This window comes from Amblyraja radiata, chromosome 7 (genome assembly GCF_010909765.2).
Source record: "Amblyraja radiata isolate CabotCenter1 chromosome 7, sAmbRad1.1.pri, whole genome shotgun sequence".
NCBI classification, from domain to species: domain Eukaryota; kingdom Metazoa; phylum Chordata; class Chondrichthyes; order Rajiformes; family Rajidae; genus Amblyraja; species Amblyraja radiata.
The window spans coordinates 48,889,735-48,907,896 of record NC_045962.1 but is presented as its reverse complement, the minus strand read 5'-3'; the positions used below and the strand labels follow the sequence as shown (position 1 = coordinate 48,907,896).

Here is an 18,162-nt window from a genome sequence, read left to right as displayed (position 1 = left end):
AGTTATTTTTATTTGCCGACAAAGCACAATCTCGTTTAAGCACTATAAATTGATTGTGACTACTTGTACAAAGTAATTTTCTTGCAAAGAAAGAAAGAACATTTAGCTGTGGAACAAGTATAGAAAGGAAAACATTGCTGAGGGAATTTGTCATTGTAAATGTATAATCTATTTTTACTGTGCCCGTAATCTTAAATATGTATTTATGCTTTAAAGGATATTACTTCTTCGTTACATAAATTATGCCCTGTAATTTATAACATTTTGTACGGAAAGCTATTGTGGGATCTGTAACTTTGGCATGACACCATGTTTTTAAGAAATGGTGATTCCAGCTATGGTGGAATGGTGCAATTAACAACTATGCGTCTATTATTTTTTTACACTTCTGTTGTTAATGGCACTATCTGCCATTAGCCTTGGCATAACCTTGGCATCAGCTCCACCTACATCAACCGACTCCAACTGGTCCAGAACGCAGCCGCCCGACTCATCACCCACACCAAATCCTGGCATCACATCACTCCAGTCCTCAAACAACTTCACTGGCTTCCCATCTCCCACCGGATCAACTACAAAATCCTGATCCTCACCTACAAAGCCCTCCACCATCTGGCCCCCCCATATCTCACTCCTCTCGACCTCCTCTCCCCCTACCAACCCTCACGGTTCCTCAGATCCACATCAGCCGGTCTCCTCTCCATCCACAAGTCCAACCTCCGCAGTTTTGGGGACAGAGCCTTCTCCAGGGCAGCTCCCAGGCTCTGGAACTCCCTCCCCCGATCCGCAATTTTGTGTCCCTCACCATCTTCCAGTCCCGCCCAGTCCAGACCCATCTCTTCACCTCTGCCTATCCTTAGCCCCACGTCCCCCTCCCTTTTCATCTGTGCATTAATTGCCTCATATTGTGTTTTGTATTGAATTATGCCTTTACTTTGTGTACTAGTCATGTCTCTACTATTTATTTCATTCCCCTTACATGTTTTTCCTCTACCTGCTAAATTTTTGTAAGGTGTCCTTGAGACTCTTGAAAGGCGCCCATAAATAAAATGTATTATTATTATTATTATTATCTGCTTTTTTTTAAGGGAACTTCTGGACCAGATCCAACCACAGTCTTTGTGGATATGAGAGCACTCCGCCATGACAGGTATATTCTTACTGTACTTTAGACAGTTTTACTTGTCGCAATCTCTCTTTACATGTTATTTTATTACTTATATCATCCCATTCAAGTCCAGGTGTGTACGGAGAATCAAATCTTGACAAATTGGAAATTTGATCAGGTTTTATTAAAAAACAGCAGTACAGAATCTATTTCACTAAGCTTTACTTCTCTGCAAAGGCCTTCTTTGACTGGTGCTCGCATTCCTTTCAGAGCAGCCACCTCGGCTCTCCTTGTAATAGCAAGTTTAACTTTTTAACCAATGTCGAGGTAAAAACGATCCGTTGAATTCCCTTTTGTTTTTCTTATTGGATATGGATCTTAGATCATGCATCTTGTGCAAGTGGAAGTTTTTTTGCAGTGCACCGGCCAAACCCTAATCTTTACGCAATCACAATTTTTTCTTCTCGTGAACAGACATTGTCTGTTTATTCATTCCTGATGCAAGTAGTCTAATTTCTAGGTCCATCTGTGCATATAATTTATTTGAAAATCCGGTGCACTATGTAAAAACATAGAACTGCAGATGCTGGTCTACCAATGAAAGACACAAAATGCTGCAGTATATCAGCGGGTCAGGCAGCATTGCTGGAGAACATGGATAGGTGACGTTTTGGATTGGGTTACTTCTTCGGACACTTCTGAAGGGTCTGATAAAGGGTCCTAACCTGAAATGTCACCTATCCATGTTCTCCAGAGATGCTGTCTGTCCCGCTGAGTTACACGAGATGCCCCACTGAGTTACTATGTAAATATAGCCTATCCTAAGTGCCATATAAATTTTGAGAACAGGCAAAATTATTTTGTAGAACTTGACAATTTCAGTTCAATTTGCTTGCACTCATTTTAAGTAATAACAATTCCAACAGTAGCTAATCAGTATAATTGACATTAATCTCCTATTTTACTCATTGTGTATTTTTCTGCTTCTTGGCCCATGACTCATCATGTTCTCACATTCATGATTCAACTTCACAATATTGTTTTGGCCATTTCTTGGATTCCAGACATATTGCATTATCTTTGTCTAACCACCTAATTACCACAATGAATTGAATAAAATTGATCCATGCGTGATCTGTCATTTTGACTATCCCTTTTACTTTGTCATGCTAATCTATTGTAGTTTGACTTTCTGACTAGTTTGGTTGTATTGACTTTCCGATTGTTTGCTTATTACATTTGAGGAAGATTTTAGTTATCTTTTCTACCACAAATAAGAAGCCAACTGATCTATAGTTCCTTGGATTTGTTCCATTTCTTTTTATGTAAAGAAAGAACTTGCATTAATTACACTGTTCCCTTTTCCAATGAGTTGTTTTGTTATGCAATAGCGGCTGCACAGTTTCTTTCCTAAAGCATATATGATGATAGGACTGTGATGTTGATAACTTTATATTTGATATATTTTATTAATTATTCCACCCATTTCTATCTTGAATCTCTTTTAAATCTTTTTGTTTAAGAGCTCTTTTTGTAATGTGACATCCATCGTATTCGATCCCTGATAAAATATAAATATTTTATCTTTTATTCTGCTCTTGTTATTGCTTGGAGATACAGCTAAATGAAGCCTTTAACAGTTGCTTGTATATTTTTAGTTTCATGTATTCATGGAGATTTGGGAATAAGTAGTGATGGAACAGGGAATGCTTAGGTGGTTATTGAACAAATAAAACAATGGAGAGGTATTAATAGTATGGGAGAGTTGGAAAGTTGTTAATGTGGTAAAACCTCAATGCCATGATGGTGAACTGTGGGTTCCCTGGAAGACCATTCTGCTTGCTGTCCATCAACCCCTGCCTCCTTTAAACCTTTGGTTCAACCATTTTCCATTCCCACCACTCGTTCTTGGAAAAAGTGGGAGATCTAACCGAACACTTTGCTGATTTATTTTATAATTAAAATTATACTCAATGCTGCTACTGTTCTGAACAAGAAGCATCATTCAAACTAAAACTTCCTTTTACCCTTTATGATTAAATTTTGCAAATGCGGCTGTTCTTGAATTAATGCTTCATTGAAATTCCTTTTCGTCTATTTTAGCAGAAGAATTTGCTCATTTATTGTATGGTTAGGGTCTGATTAGAATCTCTACCAAATGGCATTCAAATATATCACAACTTTCCCAGCGATTAACCTCCCTAAATATTATTCTGTTTGTTTATTATAATATATTAGCAATATGTAGCTAATTTAATGGTCAGATGAAAAACTGGAAATGTTGACAGATCAGAGAGAGGAAGAGTTCATCTTTGTTCAAAGATCCTGTAAATGGCGCATCAAGACATTTTTCATCCTAATATGCCAATTACCCTGGTGTCTACAAATGTCTAAACATTGCTTATTAAATATCTTTGATGTGTAAATTGAGCTTTTTATGATGGTTCTAATTTAGAATGGTGACGGTTATTTCGGGTAATAGTGAGGTTGACTAAAATAAATCAAAGAACTAATTCTGAAAAGTCCTGCTGCATTTCTTTCAATTGAAACATTTGCAACAAGTCTAATCTTATCCCTTGTAATGAGAGTTGATATTGGCTGTCTGAGAAAGCAGTAAAGATCTGATGTTGCTGCTCGAACAAGTTCAACAAGAAAAGCTATCAGAATAGAGTTGATATAAACAGGCAGCCACATGCCGTAGCTTTCTACTGCAGGCGAGGCCAGCACAGGATAGGAAAGAACAAATGTGAAAGTCTGTGAATGGATGAAGAGCAGGAATGATTGAGTGACTACTGATGTGGGAATAATAATGGGACAAGTTAAACAACAAAAGGAGAGCATGTTCCATCCCAATGTTTTACAGCGACTGCTGCTGCTAAAGAAACAGTGACATTACTTTTTCAATCCTTTATAGCATAAGCAATATTGTACTTGTGCTAGATTTTTTATATTGTGCAACTATCCATAAAGTTTGCACAAATTCCTCCCTTGCATTCATGTTGTCGTTCCCCCAGGAAATAATCAGACACTTTATCATGCCAAATGCAACAGTGCTTCATCTACAGAGTGTAAACTGATCCCATACGTTTTTCCACTGTCGTCCTGCTGATGTACATTAGTTCCTGATCTGGCTGTGCCATACATTTAAAATCCTCACTATCATATTCAAATCACTCCATAGTTTCTCTGCATCTTTGCAACCTTTTAACGTTATAATCCTCTAGAAACTTTACAATTCTCTATTTCTGATTTCTTGAGCCTTTGATCTAAAGTCGACAACTATGTCTTCAGCTGCTAGGGCCCCAAGTTCTGTGATTCTTTGTTTTGTCATACTGGTCTTTTTACCAATCTTCTAATTACTAATGCCCCAGTCCCACTTAGGAAACCTGAACGGAAACCTCTGGAGACTTTGCGCTCCACCCAAGATTTCCGTGCGGTCCCCGGAGGTTTTTGTCAGTCTCCCTACCTGCTCCCACTACCTGCAACTTCCAGCAACCGCCTGCAACCCCCGGGAACCGCACGGAAACCTTGGGTGGGGCGCAAAGTCGCCAGAGGTTTCCGTTCATGTTTCCTAAGTGGGACAGGGGCATAATGCTATAATCCATACACATGGCTCGGTATTCTATTTTGTTTATCAATAATCCTCTTTGACTCAACTTCTCTAAGCACCTTGCAGTTTTACTACATTTAAAGTTTTATTTAAATGTGACATATCAGAGCCTTCTATTCAGTGTACACAAACCAACAACATTATGCAGTTAATTGAAAAATAAAATACTTGTTACATGCATTAATTTTATATAATGTCTTGTTAAATTCCATATGCGGTTTGCTTTATCAGTTTGTAGATAAGATACCAATTTGTTGCACCAAAGTCACAGTTAACTAGGAGTTATTGTTGATAACCCTGCACTGATGTGCACATAAAATTGTCAAATGGAAGAATCGTTTACAAATATTATTCACGAGAAAGGGGTTTTAACTTTGCATTTACTACTTAAAGTTTGCTTTATGGAAACAAATGCCCACTCAACCATAGCTGAGAGCTTCACTTCAGATGTGAAAGATCACTAAATGGAGGGGAAAATAAATGTGCTTGCCTTTAAAATGTTTGGTCATTATAGCTAGCATATAGTTCACTTATGTACCAAATTGTTGTTTTTTTCCCCCGTATTATACACATTTGAAAATACTTTCTTTTGGTTCATAAACACATGGATATACCATGTGACTTTGCTATGTAGCATATGAAGGAATGTAAATAATAGAGCTGTGATTCAGATCATAAGAGACTTACTTCTCTCATCTTAATATATTGATTAGTCTATATTCAAAAGTGATGAAAACATGAACAGTGATGAAAACTACTTACTTACTTACTGCCTATTATGCCTCCTGGCATGTAGGGCAGCAACGAAGGTCCTCCACTCAGTAGTGTTGATTCCTTCAGTTGCTGTTTCCATAACATATTTGTTTTACGAGACAGGGTTGTTAGCCCTGTGCTCAACTCCAACCTGGAGGACCAGTGGATCGCTCTTCGTCTCGCCTCTACCCTTCGACATGTCCAGCATGGGAGACCCTAACAGGAGACAAATCTCCCGCTGGCATAGCTCTCGGGGTCACTGAGACACACAAGCTCCCCGACCACGACAAGTGATGAAAACAAGTCATTTTTAATGTAGTAACTCCCATTTTTTTTTTAAATTAATTTTATTAGAAGTACGGTAAGTTACAATAATACACAACACATATGTCTTAATACATTTTTTGTACCGCTTCATTTTTTGAGCTTTAAGAAAAAGATAGAAGTAAAGGAAGTAAGGAAAGTGCGCAAGAGTCGTGAAGGTGCAAGAGAGTGTTGAGAAAAGAAAGCCCCTTAGAAAAGAAGTTAGAGAAGGAAGTAAAGAAAGAAAGTAGACCCTAGAAAAGAAGGAAAAAGAAAGGAGAAACAATCGCTCTATTATAACATTAAACTCCGCAGAAAGGGGACTACCAACCAAGTCTGTTTTTGTTGTTTTACCCCCCGTTGCCAGATCCTGGCACCATTTATTCATTTATTTATTTATTTATTTTTTAGATTACTATTGCACCTCATGCTTGTAATAGTTCCAAAAACGTAGACCATGTCTTTTGGAATTGGTCTGCTTTGCCTGCTAAGAGGAATCTCATCTCTTCCAGATGTAGTGTTTCAAACATATTTGATATCCACATTTTTATTGTTGGTGTGGGCGCATTTTTCCAGAATTTAAGTATGAGCTTTTTGCCCATTATTAGCCCGTAATTGAGTAAATTCTTCTGAAACATGTTTAGTTCAGGGTTACCTTCCGATATTCCAAAAATGATCCATTCTGGTTTTGGTACCAGTTTTATTTTGATTAATTTTGTAAAGATATCAAATATTTCATACCAGAATTTTTGGATTTTTGTACAAAAAACAAAAGAATGCGCTATGGTAGCTTCTTAATCCATCATTTAAACCATCAATTATAGACAAATCATTTATACAATGGGAAATAATGGGAATCAAAACGCTCGAAGATCTGTATGAATTGGGAAAATTACTATCATTTCAACAACTACAACTGAAATATAATTTGAAAAATAATCAATATTTTAAATATCTTCAAATTCGTGATTATCTGAAAAAATATACAAAAGACTATCATAATATGCCTACCGACTTACTGGATGAAGCAATGAAGACAAAGGCGAAATCAGCTAATCTAATATCGTACCTATATAACATCATCTTAAACATAGAAATACCCACAACTGATGGAATTAGAAGAGACTGGGAACAAGAATTAGCTATAAAAATTTCAAAAGAGTGCTGGGATAATCACTTACTACAGGTGCATAAATGTTCGATCAACGTACGACATACTCTCATCCAATTCAAAACATTACATAGACTATATTATTCAAAAACTAAAATAAATAAACTCTTCCCTAATGTCTCACCCATCTGTAACTCCCATTCTGTCAGAGCTTTGAGAGGGAACGTTTATGTAAATTTTATAGAATGGAATTTTATTTAATGGAAATGGAAGGGGTTTTATAGTTTAATTTCTCTCGTTCCAGGGTGCGTTTGGTAGAGAGAGGCTCCCCACATAGTCTTCCACTAATGGAGTCTGGAAAGGTATGTGCACAAGATATTTTGAAGAACAAAAGCTGTTCAGAGGTGAAAAATTGCTACCTTTTAAACGTATGAGAAATCGAGGCTCAAAATGTGAGAGGTGGAAGATGTAAAGGAGAGCAAATAAATCGGGCAGTAGTGATGTCAGCATTATGGGATGTTGTAAGAATAGAGCTGCATTTGAAGTTTAGGAGAAATAAGGAACAAGTTTTATAATTGTCCATACTTTCAACAAAATTGAAAAAACAGAAAACAAAATTGTAAATGTTCAGCAGGTCAGACAGTATGGGTGGAAAGGAATAGAATTATTGTTCAGATCAACTTTCATCTCATCTGTCCTAACAGTCTTTGACCTGAAGCATTCACTTTTTTTCAAATGTTGCCTAATCTAAGAGCTTTTATTGTGTTCTTATTTTATTTAAGTTGAGAGAAGCACTGGCTGTACTCATTCAAGTAATCAGACACAGTGATGACCATGATGGAATGAAGGGGTTAAATGCATGGGTATCATTTGGGCAGGAGGGCCCTGATGGGCTAAGTAGCTTTTTCCTGTTTGCTACCTTTGTCAAATATTTCAATACCATGGTTGATTTAGCATACTGTGAAAATATTGTCAGAGCCTAATGCTATTGTTAAAATAAGATAGAAAATATTTGAAATTGGGCAGTAAAATCTAATCCATCAGCTCTTGAAATGTTGAATCTGCTTCTCTTGAATTTTATAATTGGTTGCTTCTTTAAAGATTAAAAGTACTATTGAATTAACAGTCGGCACAATATCAAATCACAGCACATGAACTACCACACTGATTGTTAGCTCGGTCTTTTTGATTTCTTTTGCAGATTCTCCCTGGGGTAAAGGTTATAATAACCAATCCAGAGACTAAAGGCCCACTGGGAGATTCGCATCTTGGAGAGGTGAGATCAGAGAGCACCAACCGTTAATCAAAAGCAGATGCAATATTTTCTACAATTTAGAAAATGTGGATTTGGAAAAAGTTCAAAATAGGAACGGATTGAAAGAGCAGGCGTAATAAAGCTACTTTTGTGATGAGCCAGCAAATCTATAACTATCAAATTAGTCACAGTAAATTTATTTTCTAAAACAGAAACAAGTAACACAATGAACTTATGCACTTATGATGAAGTAGCACTAGTGAAATGAGCACCCCCAAGAAATTTAATGCAACCGCTAATAAATTGGAGAAAAATAGTGTTTATCCTCCTCTGTGTTGGGCATTTAAATTGGATAAGCAAGATTTGGCAACTAACTATAATAGGTCTCTGGCCAAGTTGCTTTAGTAGTGGAGGGGGGACAGTGGGAGTCTTGCTCATTATTTAGTAAATCAAACGTGTCAATGTTTTTTTTAAAGTGTTCTTCAGGGAGTAACAATTTGCGGTAATTGTTTTATTCCTCTGATGGTAGCAAGCTTTTCCAAATGAAATCTGTCATGCACGGAGCTAGCATTATTGTCCTGTAGTCTCATGAATTGGAGATTAATCTTGATCTTTGGGCGGGGTTAGGGAAAATGCTCTTTTCGAGTGAGTCCTTTGAAATGTGGGGAGCACAAGCCTGTTTGATAATGTGGAGTGCTGGGGAACTGTTGGGGTTGTGTTTAAAGCCTCAAAGAAAGTACTCAACTAGATTGGCAACCCTTCACTAGGGTGTCTATTGGAAGGCAGAAAACATTTATGTTGCTGAAAGAAACCCATTTAAACTGAGACAAAAAGAAACTAATGGAAGCTTGGGATGATGTGCAAGGAATGCCTGACTTTTGGCATTAGCAAAATTGATACCCTGAGAATCGGAATGCTACTACACTACCAATGTGGAAAATCAACACAAAACTGATTAATTGTAGTTGGCATCTTCGTTACTCTGGCCTAGGTTGTATTCGTCTTCCAGGGTTACTTTGCGTATGAAAATTGTAATGAGGAAATGGTTATCTATTATTAAACATGGTACAGCCACATTAGTTTTTGGAGGACTATGAATTAAACTTAAAGTTCAGATTGATGCTTTGAAGGAAATAATAGAAACATAGAAAATAGGTGCAGGAGTAGGCCATTCGGCCCTTCGGCCATTCAATATGATCATGGCTGATCATCCAACTCGGTATCCTGTACCTGTCTTCTCTCCATACCCCCTGATCCCTTTAGCCACAAGGGCCACATCTAACCCTCTTAAATATAGCGAATGAACTGGCCTCAACTACCTTCTGTGGCAGAGAATTCCACAGATTCACCACTCTGTGTGAAAAATGTTTTTCTCATCTCGGTCCTAAAAGATTTCCCCCTTATCCTTAAACTGTGACCCCTTGTTCTGGACTTTCCCAACATCGGGAACAATCTTCCTGCATCTAGCCTGTTTTTATAAGATCCCCCCTCAATTTTCTAAATTCTAGCAAGTACAAGCCGAGTCTATCCAGTCTTTCTTCATATGAAATTCCTGACATGCCAGGAATCAGTCTGGTGAACCTTCTCTGTACTCCCTCTATGGCAAGAATGTCTTTTCTCAGATTAGGAGACCAAAACTGTACGCAATACTCCAGGTGTGGTCTCACCAAGACCCTGTACAACTGCAGTAGAACCTCCCTGCTCCTATACTCAAATCCTTTTGCTATGAATGCTAACATACCATTCGCTTTCTTCACTGCCTGCTGCACCTGCATGCCTACTTTCAATGACTGGTGTACCATGACACCCAGGTCTCGTTGCATCTCCCCTTTTCCTAATCGGCCACCATTCAGATAATAGTCTACTTTCCTGTTTTTGCCACCAAAGTGGATAACCTCACTTAACCTCATTTACTGTTGACATCTTTACGCAGATCTGGGTGAGCAGTCCACATAATGCCACTGGGTATTACACGGTTTATGGTGAGGAGTCCTTACACGCTGACCATTTCAATGCCCAACTCAGTTTTGGAGATACACAGACTTTGTGGGCACGCACAGGATATCTGGGATTCCTTCGCAGGACAGAGCTGACTGATGCAACTGGAGGTGAGATTATGGTGTGCTTCAAGAAAAAGAAATGTCATTTTTCATTGTAGTTTATAGGTTTAAAATTCTGTAATCTGTTTCAATCTGCATATTGGTAAAATGGGCCCACTATTTGAAATCTAAGCATTAACGTTTCAAAACTTTCTACTATGATAAAGGTTTAAAATGCAATAAGATTTGTGACATGAGTAAGTAACGTTGAATTTTCAAAGAAAATATATTCATAAATTTCCAATATAAAGTAAATTGGAAAACATTCACTAGTTGCAATTGATCTTGGATAAAACCGTTCTTTTTCAGATCCAAATAAGGTAAAGGACGTTAAATGATATGAGTATGGCTTTTGAAATCAGTTATCAATATACTGATAATGAATACTGTGATGTTTGGTAGACTGTGTGGGATGGGAGGACCTTTCGTGCATCAAGTGGCGCTGCACAGGACAAAGGGAGATGTTTTGTATATAATTTTCTCGTGTGTGTGTGTGTGTGTTTGTCCATTTTGAATTGTTGTAAATGGAAGACTCTCAAGTTTTGTGCAGACCTGGAAAATGAACACGAAAGTGGTGTCAGGAGTGGGATTCTTTGGATTGCGTCCAAAGACCCAGATAAGAGCCTATTTTTCGATATTAAAAATATATATATTTTTTTAGTTCTGTAGTGTACTCAAACTTACATCTCGGCAATTTGTTAGTTTCGATCCCGAGTGAGAAAGGTGGTCGTCGTATTTAATGCGAGCTGCTAAGTAAAGAACTGCACAAAATGGCCGGCGAAACAGCGTCGAAGCTCCCTCAGGAGGTGCTTACAGTTCGTCAGACTCGTCCACAATGCCAGATTCCACAGCGCCAGAAACCACTTGGTCGACCCAGAACAAAACCGGAGAATGTGGGACAGTTTCAGAAGAGCAGTCCCCCTGTGGGTGGAGGGTCGAAACCCTGCTAGCCGAGAAAGGGCAAGAAAGCGTAAAACACAGTCGACCAAATCGCGGAGACCATTTCTATTGAAGTGCTCGGGGTATCTACGATCACCGACAAGCCGAGGATTCTGCTGCGGGTCTCCGACGTCGATCTACAGTTCCAGGTGGACGCTGGTGCGGCTGTGTCGCTAGTGGGTCAGGACATCTGGGAGAGGATCGGTTCACCGAAACTGAAACAGGCCGCCTTTTCGGATATGGACGACAGCCCATTCCCGCTAAACGCAAATGCACTGTCGCCGTTTCCTGTAATGGTATGACACAGATGTTGCCGCTGATCGTCGTTGGTAAAGAAGGTACATCGCTGTGTGCCATCGACTGGATCCATGCTTTCAAGCTTGACATGAACGCCTTGATTTACAATGGATCAACTATGGTATTGTCATCTACCACAGATTGCAACATGGTCAGCAAGTGTGAGAACAACCTGCAGAAGTTTCTTGACCAGTTTCCGGCCGTTTACGCAGCTGGACTCGGACATTGTACATAGATGAAGGCACGGCTCATACTCAAAGACGATGCCGTCCCTAAGTTCTTCAAACCAAGATCAGTTATGTTCAGTCGGATGGACGCCATCGACAAGGAACTCTGCCGTCTTGAAGAAACTATCACCCATGTGGACCATTCAGAATGGGCCACACCCATAGTTGTCGTTCAGAAGCCTTGCGGTAAGGTGCGCATCTGTGGTGACTACAAAGTGACCGTAAACCCCTAATTGCACATTGATCAACACCCCATACCAAGAGTGGACGAGCTGTTCATCAAGCTGCAAGGAGGACAGTACCTCGAAATTGGACATGTCTGACGCGTAACTCCAAGTGGAACTGGACGATGAGACAAAAAACCTGCTCGTGATAAACACGCACAAGGGACTGTTCAGATACAACCGATTGTCGTTTGGACCGGGACTGGCGCCGGCCATCTTTCATAATCTGGTTGACAATCTCGTTGCCGGGATTCCATACGTAGCCACCCACCTGGATGACATAAATGTCACCGGCCGGACAGAGGAAGAACACCTGCAGAACGTAAAACAGGTCCTCACAGCACTGAACAACTACGGCATGAAATTGCGCATGGACAAGTGCGCATTCTTCCGACAACAGGTCACATATCTTGGACATGTGACCTCGGCAAGTGATCTGAAGCCATCGGAAGAAAGAGTGGACGCCATTGTGAAATTGCCGACACCTGAAAATGTGAAGCAGCTTGAAAGCTTCATTGGCAAGGTGAACTACTATGGCAAGTTCATACCGGCACTTTCGACTTTGTGCGCACCATTGAACAACCTGCAAAAACAAGATGTCGAATGACACTGGTCCAAAGAGTGTGACCATGCATTCACCAGGTTGAAGGAGATGTTCGCCCAGAAGACGCGTTTGGTCCACTATGACCCATCAAAGCCGATCTTGCTGGCCACCGATGCATCGCCGTATGGGCTTGGAGCTGTAATCTCACAAACGGCGCCGAACGGCAAGGAAGAACCAATCGCATTCACATCCAAAACGCTGACGACCGCCGAGAAAAACTACAGCCAAGTGGAGAAAGAAGCACTGGCGATCGTGTTTGGTGTCCGGAAGTTCCACCAATATTTGAGTGGGCGACATTTCCTGCTCATCACCGACCACAAGCCGCTGCTGACTATTTTCAGTCCAGAGAAAAGTTTGCCTGTCATGACGTTGCAGCGTCTACAACGTTGGGCCCTGATCACATGGGATATGATTACCACATCATTTACCGGCAGTCTGCCGTGCATGCCAATACCGATGCACTGTCTCGTCTACCGATTGGACCCGAACTGACATTCGATAAAAAGGAGGCAATTATGGAAATTGAGACGGACGTGAACGTGCTCAACACGCGGGTCATTGCCGATTTCTCCGTCTCCGCAAGGACGGTCGCCAACTATACGAGCACAGACCCCATTTTGTCGAAGGTACAACATTTTGTCACTCAGGGGTGGCTGAACTGTCCTAAGCTGGACAAGGAATTCCGCTCATTCCAGAATGTACAAACGGAAATCTCCTCAAAGGATGGCATTCTGCTCCGCGATGGCCGAGTGATCATTCCGACGGAACAGCGATCGCTATTTCTGTAAATGTTGCACAAGACACACATTGGAATTGTGTGAAGGAAGGCGCTCGCCCGCCCACATGCACGTGTGGTAGCCGAATATCGAGACCGATATAGCCGACCACTGCAAGGACTGCACACCATGTGCCGTAACAGCGCCAAATCTGCAGGAAAACACCTACGCATGGCCCGTCCCCGACCAACCATGGCAGCGAATCCACATAGATTTTGCCGGACTGTTCCTGGAGGACATGTGGCTGGTCGTCATGGACGCCCATTCGAAATGGCCACATGTTATCCAAATGAATAAGGATCCAACCACCGAAACAACCACTTCTGTGCTCGACGATTTGTTTGCCATTTGGGGATTGCCCTTAACAATTGTAAGCGACAATGGGCCCCAATTTGCCTCGCAAATGTTCGGTGACTGGAGCAAATAACACTCAATCGTGCATCTGACATCAGCACCTTTTTATCCGCCCTCAAATGGTGAGGCAGAACGGCTCGTCGGCGTTTTCAAGCAAGTCATGAAACATGCTGTAGGAATCAAAAAGAAATGGAAACGATTGGCATTGCACGATTTCTTACAGCAATATCGAGCCATTCCAAACTGCACTACCGGTCGAACTCCAGCGGAGATCATGCTCGGACGTCAAGTGCGCTCTCCCCTATCAGTTTTTAATCCGACCCATAACGCTTATACGGCGCGCACTCAGCCAACAAAGTCAAAGAAGTCCAAATTCGACATTGGCGACTACGTATATTACCGCAATTATACGGCCAAGGAAAGCAAATGGTGCGCTGGCAGGATCATGGCTCACATTGGAACCAAAATGTACACTGTCCAAGGACAAGAAGGACAATGCCGACGGCATGATGACCAATTAAGAAGCTGCGTTCCTCCAGCGAAGACTGCGCAGACCCTGACCAGAACCTAGCAGTCGGACACCCCGGTGCCGAATCGTGTGGATACTGGAGTGCCTGACTTGCCCCTCCCCTGGCTTGACGAAGTTCTGCCAGATGAACTCCCCACCGATCTGCCTGTGACCCTTCGTCGATCGACACGTTGCAATCGTGGTATTCCCCCAAGGCGACTCATTCAGGAATAGGGAGGTTTCACGGCAGTCGGGTCACGACCTATGACCCGTACTGTTGCTAGGCTACGCCAAATGGATTACACGCGAGGAACTGCAGGTAGGCACTTACCATTGTTTCCAGCGTAGCAGGCCCGTTAAAACCCGCTGAAATTGTCAATTTTTGCGCTGTAAATAATTATGGAAATCGGGATAAGCGTGTGAGACATTTAGTATACTTCAGAATTCCAAAAGTGAGGAGAAATGACGGTAGATAAAAACGAGAGCTGAAGGGACAACAGCCAGAGTGCTTGGCGAACATTGGCCGTTTGCTCACTGCATTTCATGAACAGTAAGGCATTATTTGTGTTTTTTCTTGATTCCTTTGGCATCTAATAAGTTTCAGAAGTGATAAATCTGGCTGTAATTTTTTTAAATCGCCCATGGTTCTCGTGGGTTTTTACATACAAAATTAAAACGCACCTGAAGAAAAATTTACAGCCAGATTTATCACTTCTGAGAATTTTTAGATACCAAAGGAATCAAGAAAAAACACAAATAATGCCTTACTTGATGAAATGCAGTGAGCAAACGCAATAAACGGAAAGGGGAAGTGTGATGTTTGGTGGACTGTGTGGGGTGAGACGACCTGTTGCTGCTCCCGTGCAGCAGGTGGCGCTGCACAGGACAAAGGGGGATGTTTTGTATATAGTTTTCTCCTGTGTGTGTATGTGTGTGTGTGCAGCCATTTTGAGTTGTCTTGCTGCCAGCATTGAGTAAAGCATTAAAGACTTCTGTTGTAAATTGAAGACTCTCAAGTTTTGTGCAGACCTAGAAAATGAACATGAAAAATACTTTTGCTGGAGTTGTGAAATATGAGGGATATTATGTACTGTGATAACTACCAATATGCTGCAAAAAGTAGATTGAGTGGTAAAGAAAGCACACATCATGCTTCGTCATGGCATTGAGGAATTCTCTTCTGAGCGTTCACTCTATTTATTCCCCTCGTGATTTTATACACCTTTAGAAGATCATCCTTGGCCACCTGTTCTCCAAGGAATAAAGTCCTAGTCCTGTACCTGAGGACCTCGAGTCTTGGCAACATCCTCGTAAATCATCTCTGCACTCTTTCCAGCTTGGACTCCCTCCAATAGTAGGGTGATCAAAAGTGAACACAATCCTCCAATGCGGTGTACCAATGTCTTGTACAACTGTAACATAACATCCCAACTTCTATACTCAATACTCTGACTGATGAAAGCCACTATACCAAAAGCCTTCTTTACCACCGTATGTGATCCCACTTTCAGGGATGTGAGCCCCTGTACTTCTAGATCTGGTTGCTCGACAATACTCCCCAGGGCCCTAACATTCACGGCGAAGATCTTACCCTGGTTGACTTCCCAAAATGCAACACATCACACTTATTTGCATTGAACTCCATTGGTCATTCTTCAGCCTATTTGCCCAGCTGTTCAAATCCTGTTGTATTGTCTGATAATCATCGTCACTGTCTATGATACCACCTACTTTTGTGTCAAATGCAAACTTATTTAACATGCCTTGCACATTCTCGTCTAAATCAATGATCTAAACCACGAACAGCAATGGGCCAAGAATTGATCCCCGAGGCACACCACGTCATAAGCCTCCAGTCCGAAAAACATTGTTCCACCACCACCACCCTCTGCTTCCTTCCATGAAGCCAATTCTGTATCCAGGCAGCTAGCCTTCGGAATGGGAGGGGGGAGTTGAAGTGCTGAGCCACCGGGAGGTCAGGTTGGTTAATGTGGACCGAGCGGAGGTGTTCGGCGAAACGGTCGCCAAGCCTACGCCTGACCTCCCGGTGGCTCAGCACTTCAACTCCCCCTCCCATTCCGTATCCGACCTCTCTGTCCTGGGTCTCCTCCATGGCCAGAGCGAGCACCACCGGAAATTGTAGGAACAGCACCTCATATTCCGCTTGGGGAGTCTGCATCCTGGTGGCATGAACATTGAATTCTCCCAATTTTGTTACCCCTTGCTGTCTCCTCCCCTTCCTATCTCTCCCTCAGCCCTCGGGCTCCACCTCCTCCCTTTTCCTTTCTTCTCCCCGCCCCCCATCAGCCTGAAGAAGGGTTTTGGCCCGAAACGTTGCCTGTTTCCTTCGCTCCATAGATGCTGCTGCACCCGCTGAGTTTCTCCAGCATTTTTGTGTACCTTCGATTTTCTTATCAACGGCGTTACTGATGTCCATATACACAATGTCTATGGCCTTGCTCTCTTTAAACTTCTTGGCAGCTACTTCAAGTAACTAAATCAAATCTCCCACATCTCCCACATACAAAACCATGTTGATCATCCCTAACTAGCCTCTATCTAATGCATATCTTATCCCTCAGAATCCTCGCCAGTAACGTACCTACCACAGATGTTAGGCTCACTGGTATTTAAATCCTAGACTTTTCCTTGCAGTCCTTCTTAAATAGAAACACAACATTAGCCACGCCCCAGGGGAAATCAAGAACCTGAGGACATAGGTTTAAGGTGAGAGGGGAAAGACTCTTTTCTTCAGCCACGCCAAAACATGCCATATATCTCCATCAGAGCTCCTGCAATTTCTTCATTAGCTGTGCTCAGATATATCTGATCAGGCCCGGGTGATTTCCCACCTTTTCCACCTCGAGTGGCTCCTCACAGAGGGACACTATTCTCATTCTAGTTACTCTTTTTCCCTTATTGTTCATAAAATATTGTTGGATTCTCCTTAATCGTATTTGCCAGGGCTATCTCTTGACCCCTTTATGCCCTCCGGATTTCCTTAAATATGCTCCTCAGTACCTAAAACTCCTCCAGAGCTACATTTGATCTCAACTGCCAATACCTGGTCCATGCCTCTTTATCCTGACCAGTGCCTAAATTTCTCTGTTCATCCAAACTTCCTTACTCCCACCGGTCTTGCCCTTCATTTTAACAGGAACATGCATGCTTTGAACTTTCACCATCACATTTTTAAAAGCATCCCACTTCTCAGACATCCCTTTGCCTGCAAACAACTTACTCCAATCAACGTTTGCAAGTTCCTGTCTGATAACATCATAGTTGGCCTTGCGCCAATTCAGAACTTGAACTTGTGGGCCTGCCCTGTTCTTATCCATAACTATTTTAAAGCTAATAGAACTATGGTCAGAGGTCCCCACAGGCATGCCTACCGACATTTCAGTCACTTGCCCGTCCTAATTTGCCCTTTTCCTTGTTGGGCCCTCTACATATTGGCTAAGAAAACTTTCCTGAACGTATTTGACAAATTCCACCCCGTCTAAGCCCTAGGCAATCCCAGTCTATATTGGGGAAAGTTAAAATCCCCTGCTGTGATAACCCTATTATTCTTTCAGCTGTCTGGAATCTCCTAGCATATTTGTTCCTCTAATTCCTGTTAACTATTTGTGGGCCAATAGAACAAACCTAATAAAGTGATCATCCTTCATTTATTTATTTGCGCCACCATTTCCCTTCATTAGATGAACCATCAGTAATGTTATTTGACTTTAGAGTTTTAGAAATATAGCATGGAAACAGACTGTTCAGCCCATCTTGTAAAGGCCGACCATCGATCACCTGTTCACACTAGTTCTATGTATCTCACTTTCGTTCCACTCCCTACACACAAGAGCCAGAGGCCAATTAATCTGCAAACCTGTACATCTTTGGGATATTTGAAGAAACCAGAGTACCTGGAGGAAACCCACATGGTCACAGGGAGAACGTGTAAACTCCACACAGAAGCACCCAAGGTCAGGATTGAACGTGGATC

At 41.6% G+C, this 18,162-nt stretch overlaps 1 protein-coding gene across 2 annotated transcripts in view; it reads left to right on the top strand.

Moving 5' to 3' along the window:
- LOC116975383 (disco-interacting protein 2 homolog A-like) overlaps positions 1-18,162 on the top strand; it is a 246,159-nt gene that overhangs the window by 217,761 nt on the left and 10,236 nt on the right. For both annotated transcript variants that reach the window (XM_033024428.1, XM_033024427.1), the window contains exons 33-36: positions 1,089-1,150; positions 7,190-7,247; positions 8,087-8,161; positions 10,074-10,248. In XM_033024428.1, coding sequence (XP_032880319.1) covers positions 1,089-1,150; positions 7,190-7,247; positions 8,087-8,161; positions 10,074-10,248 — 370 coding nt within the window. The remainder of the gene's footprint in view (positions 1-1,088; positions 1,151-7,189; positions 7,248-8,086; positions 8,162-10,073; positions 10,249-18,162) is intronic.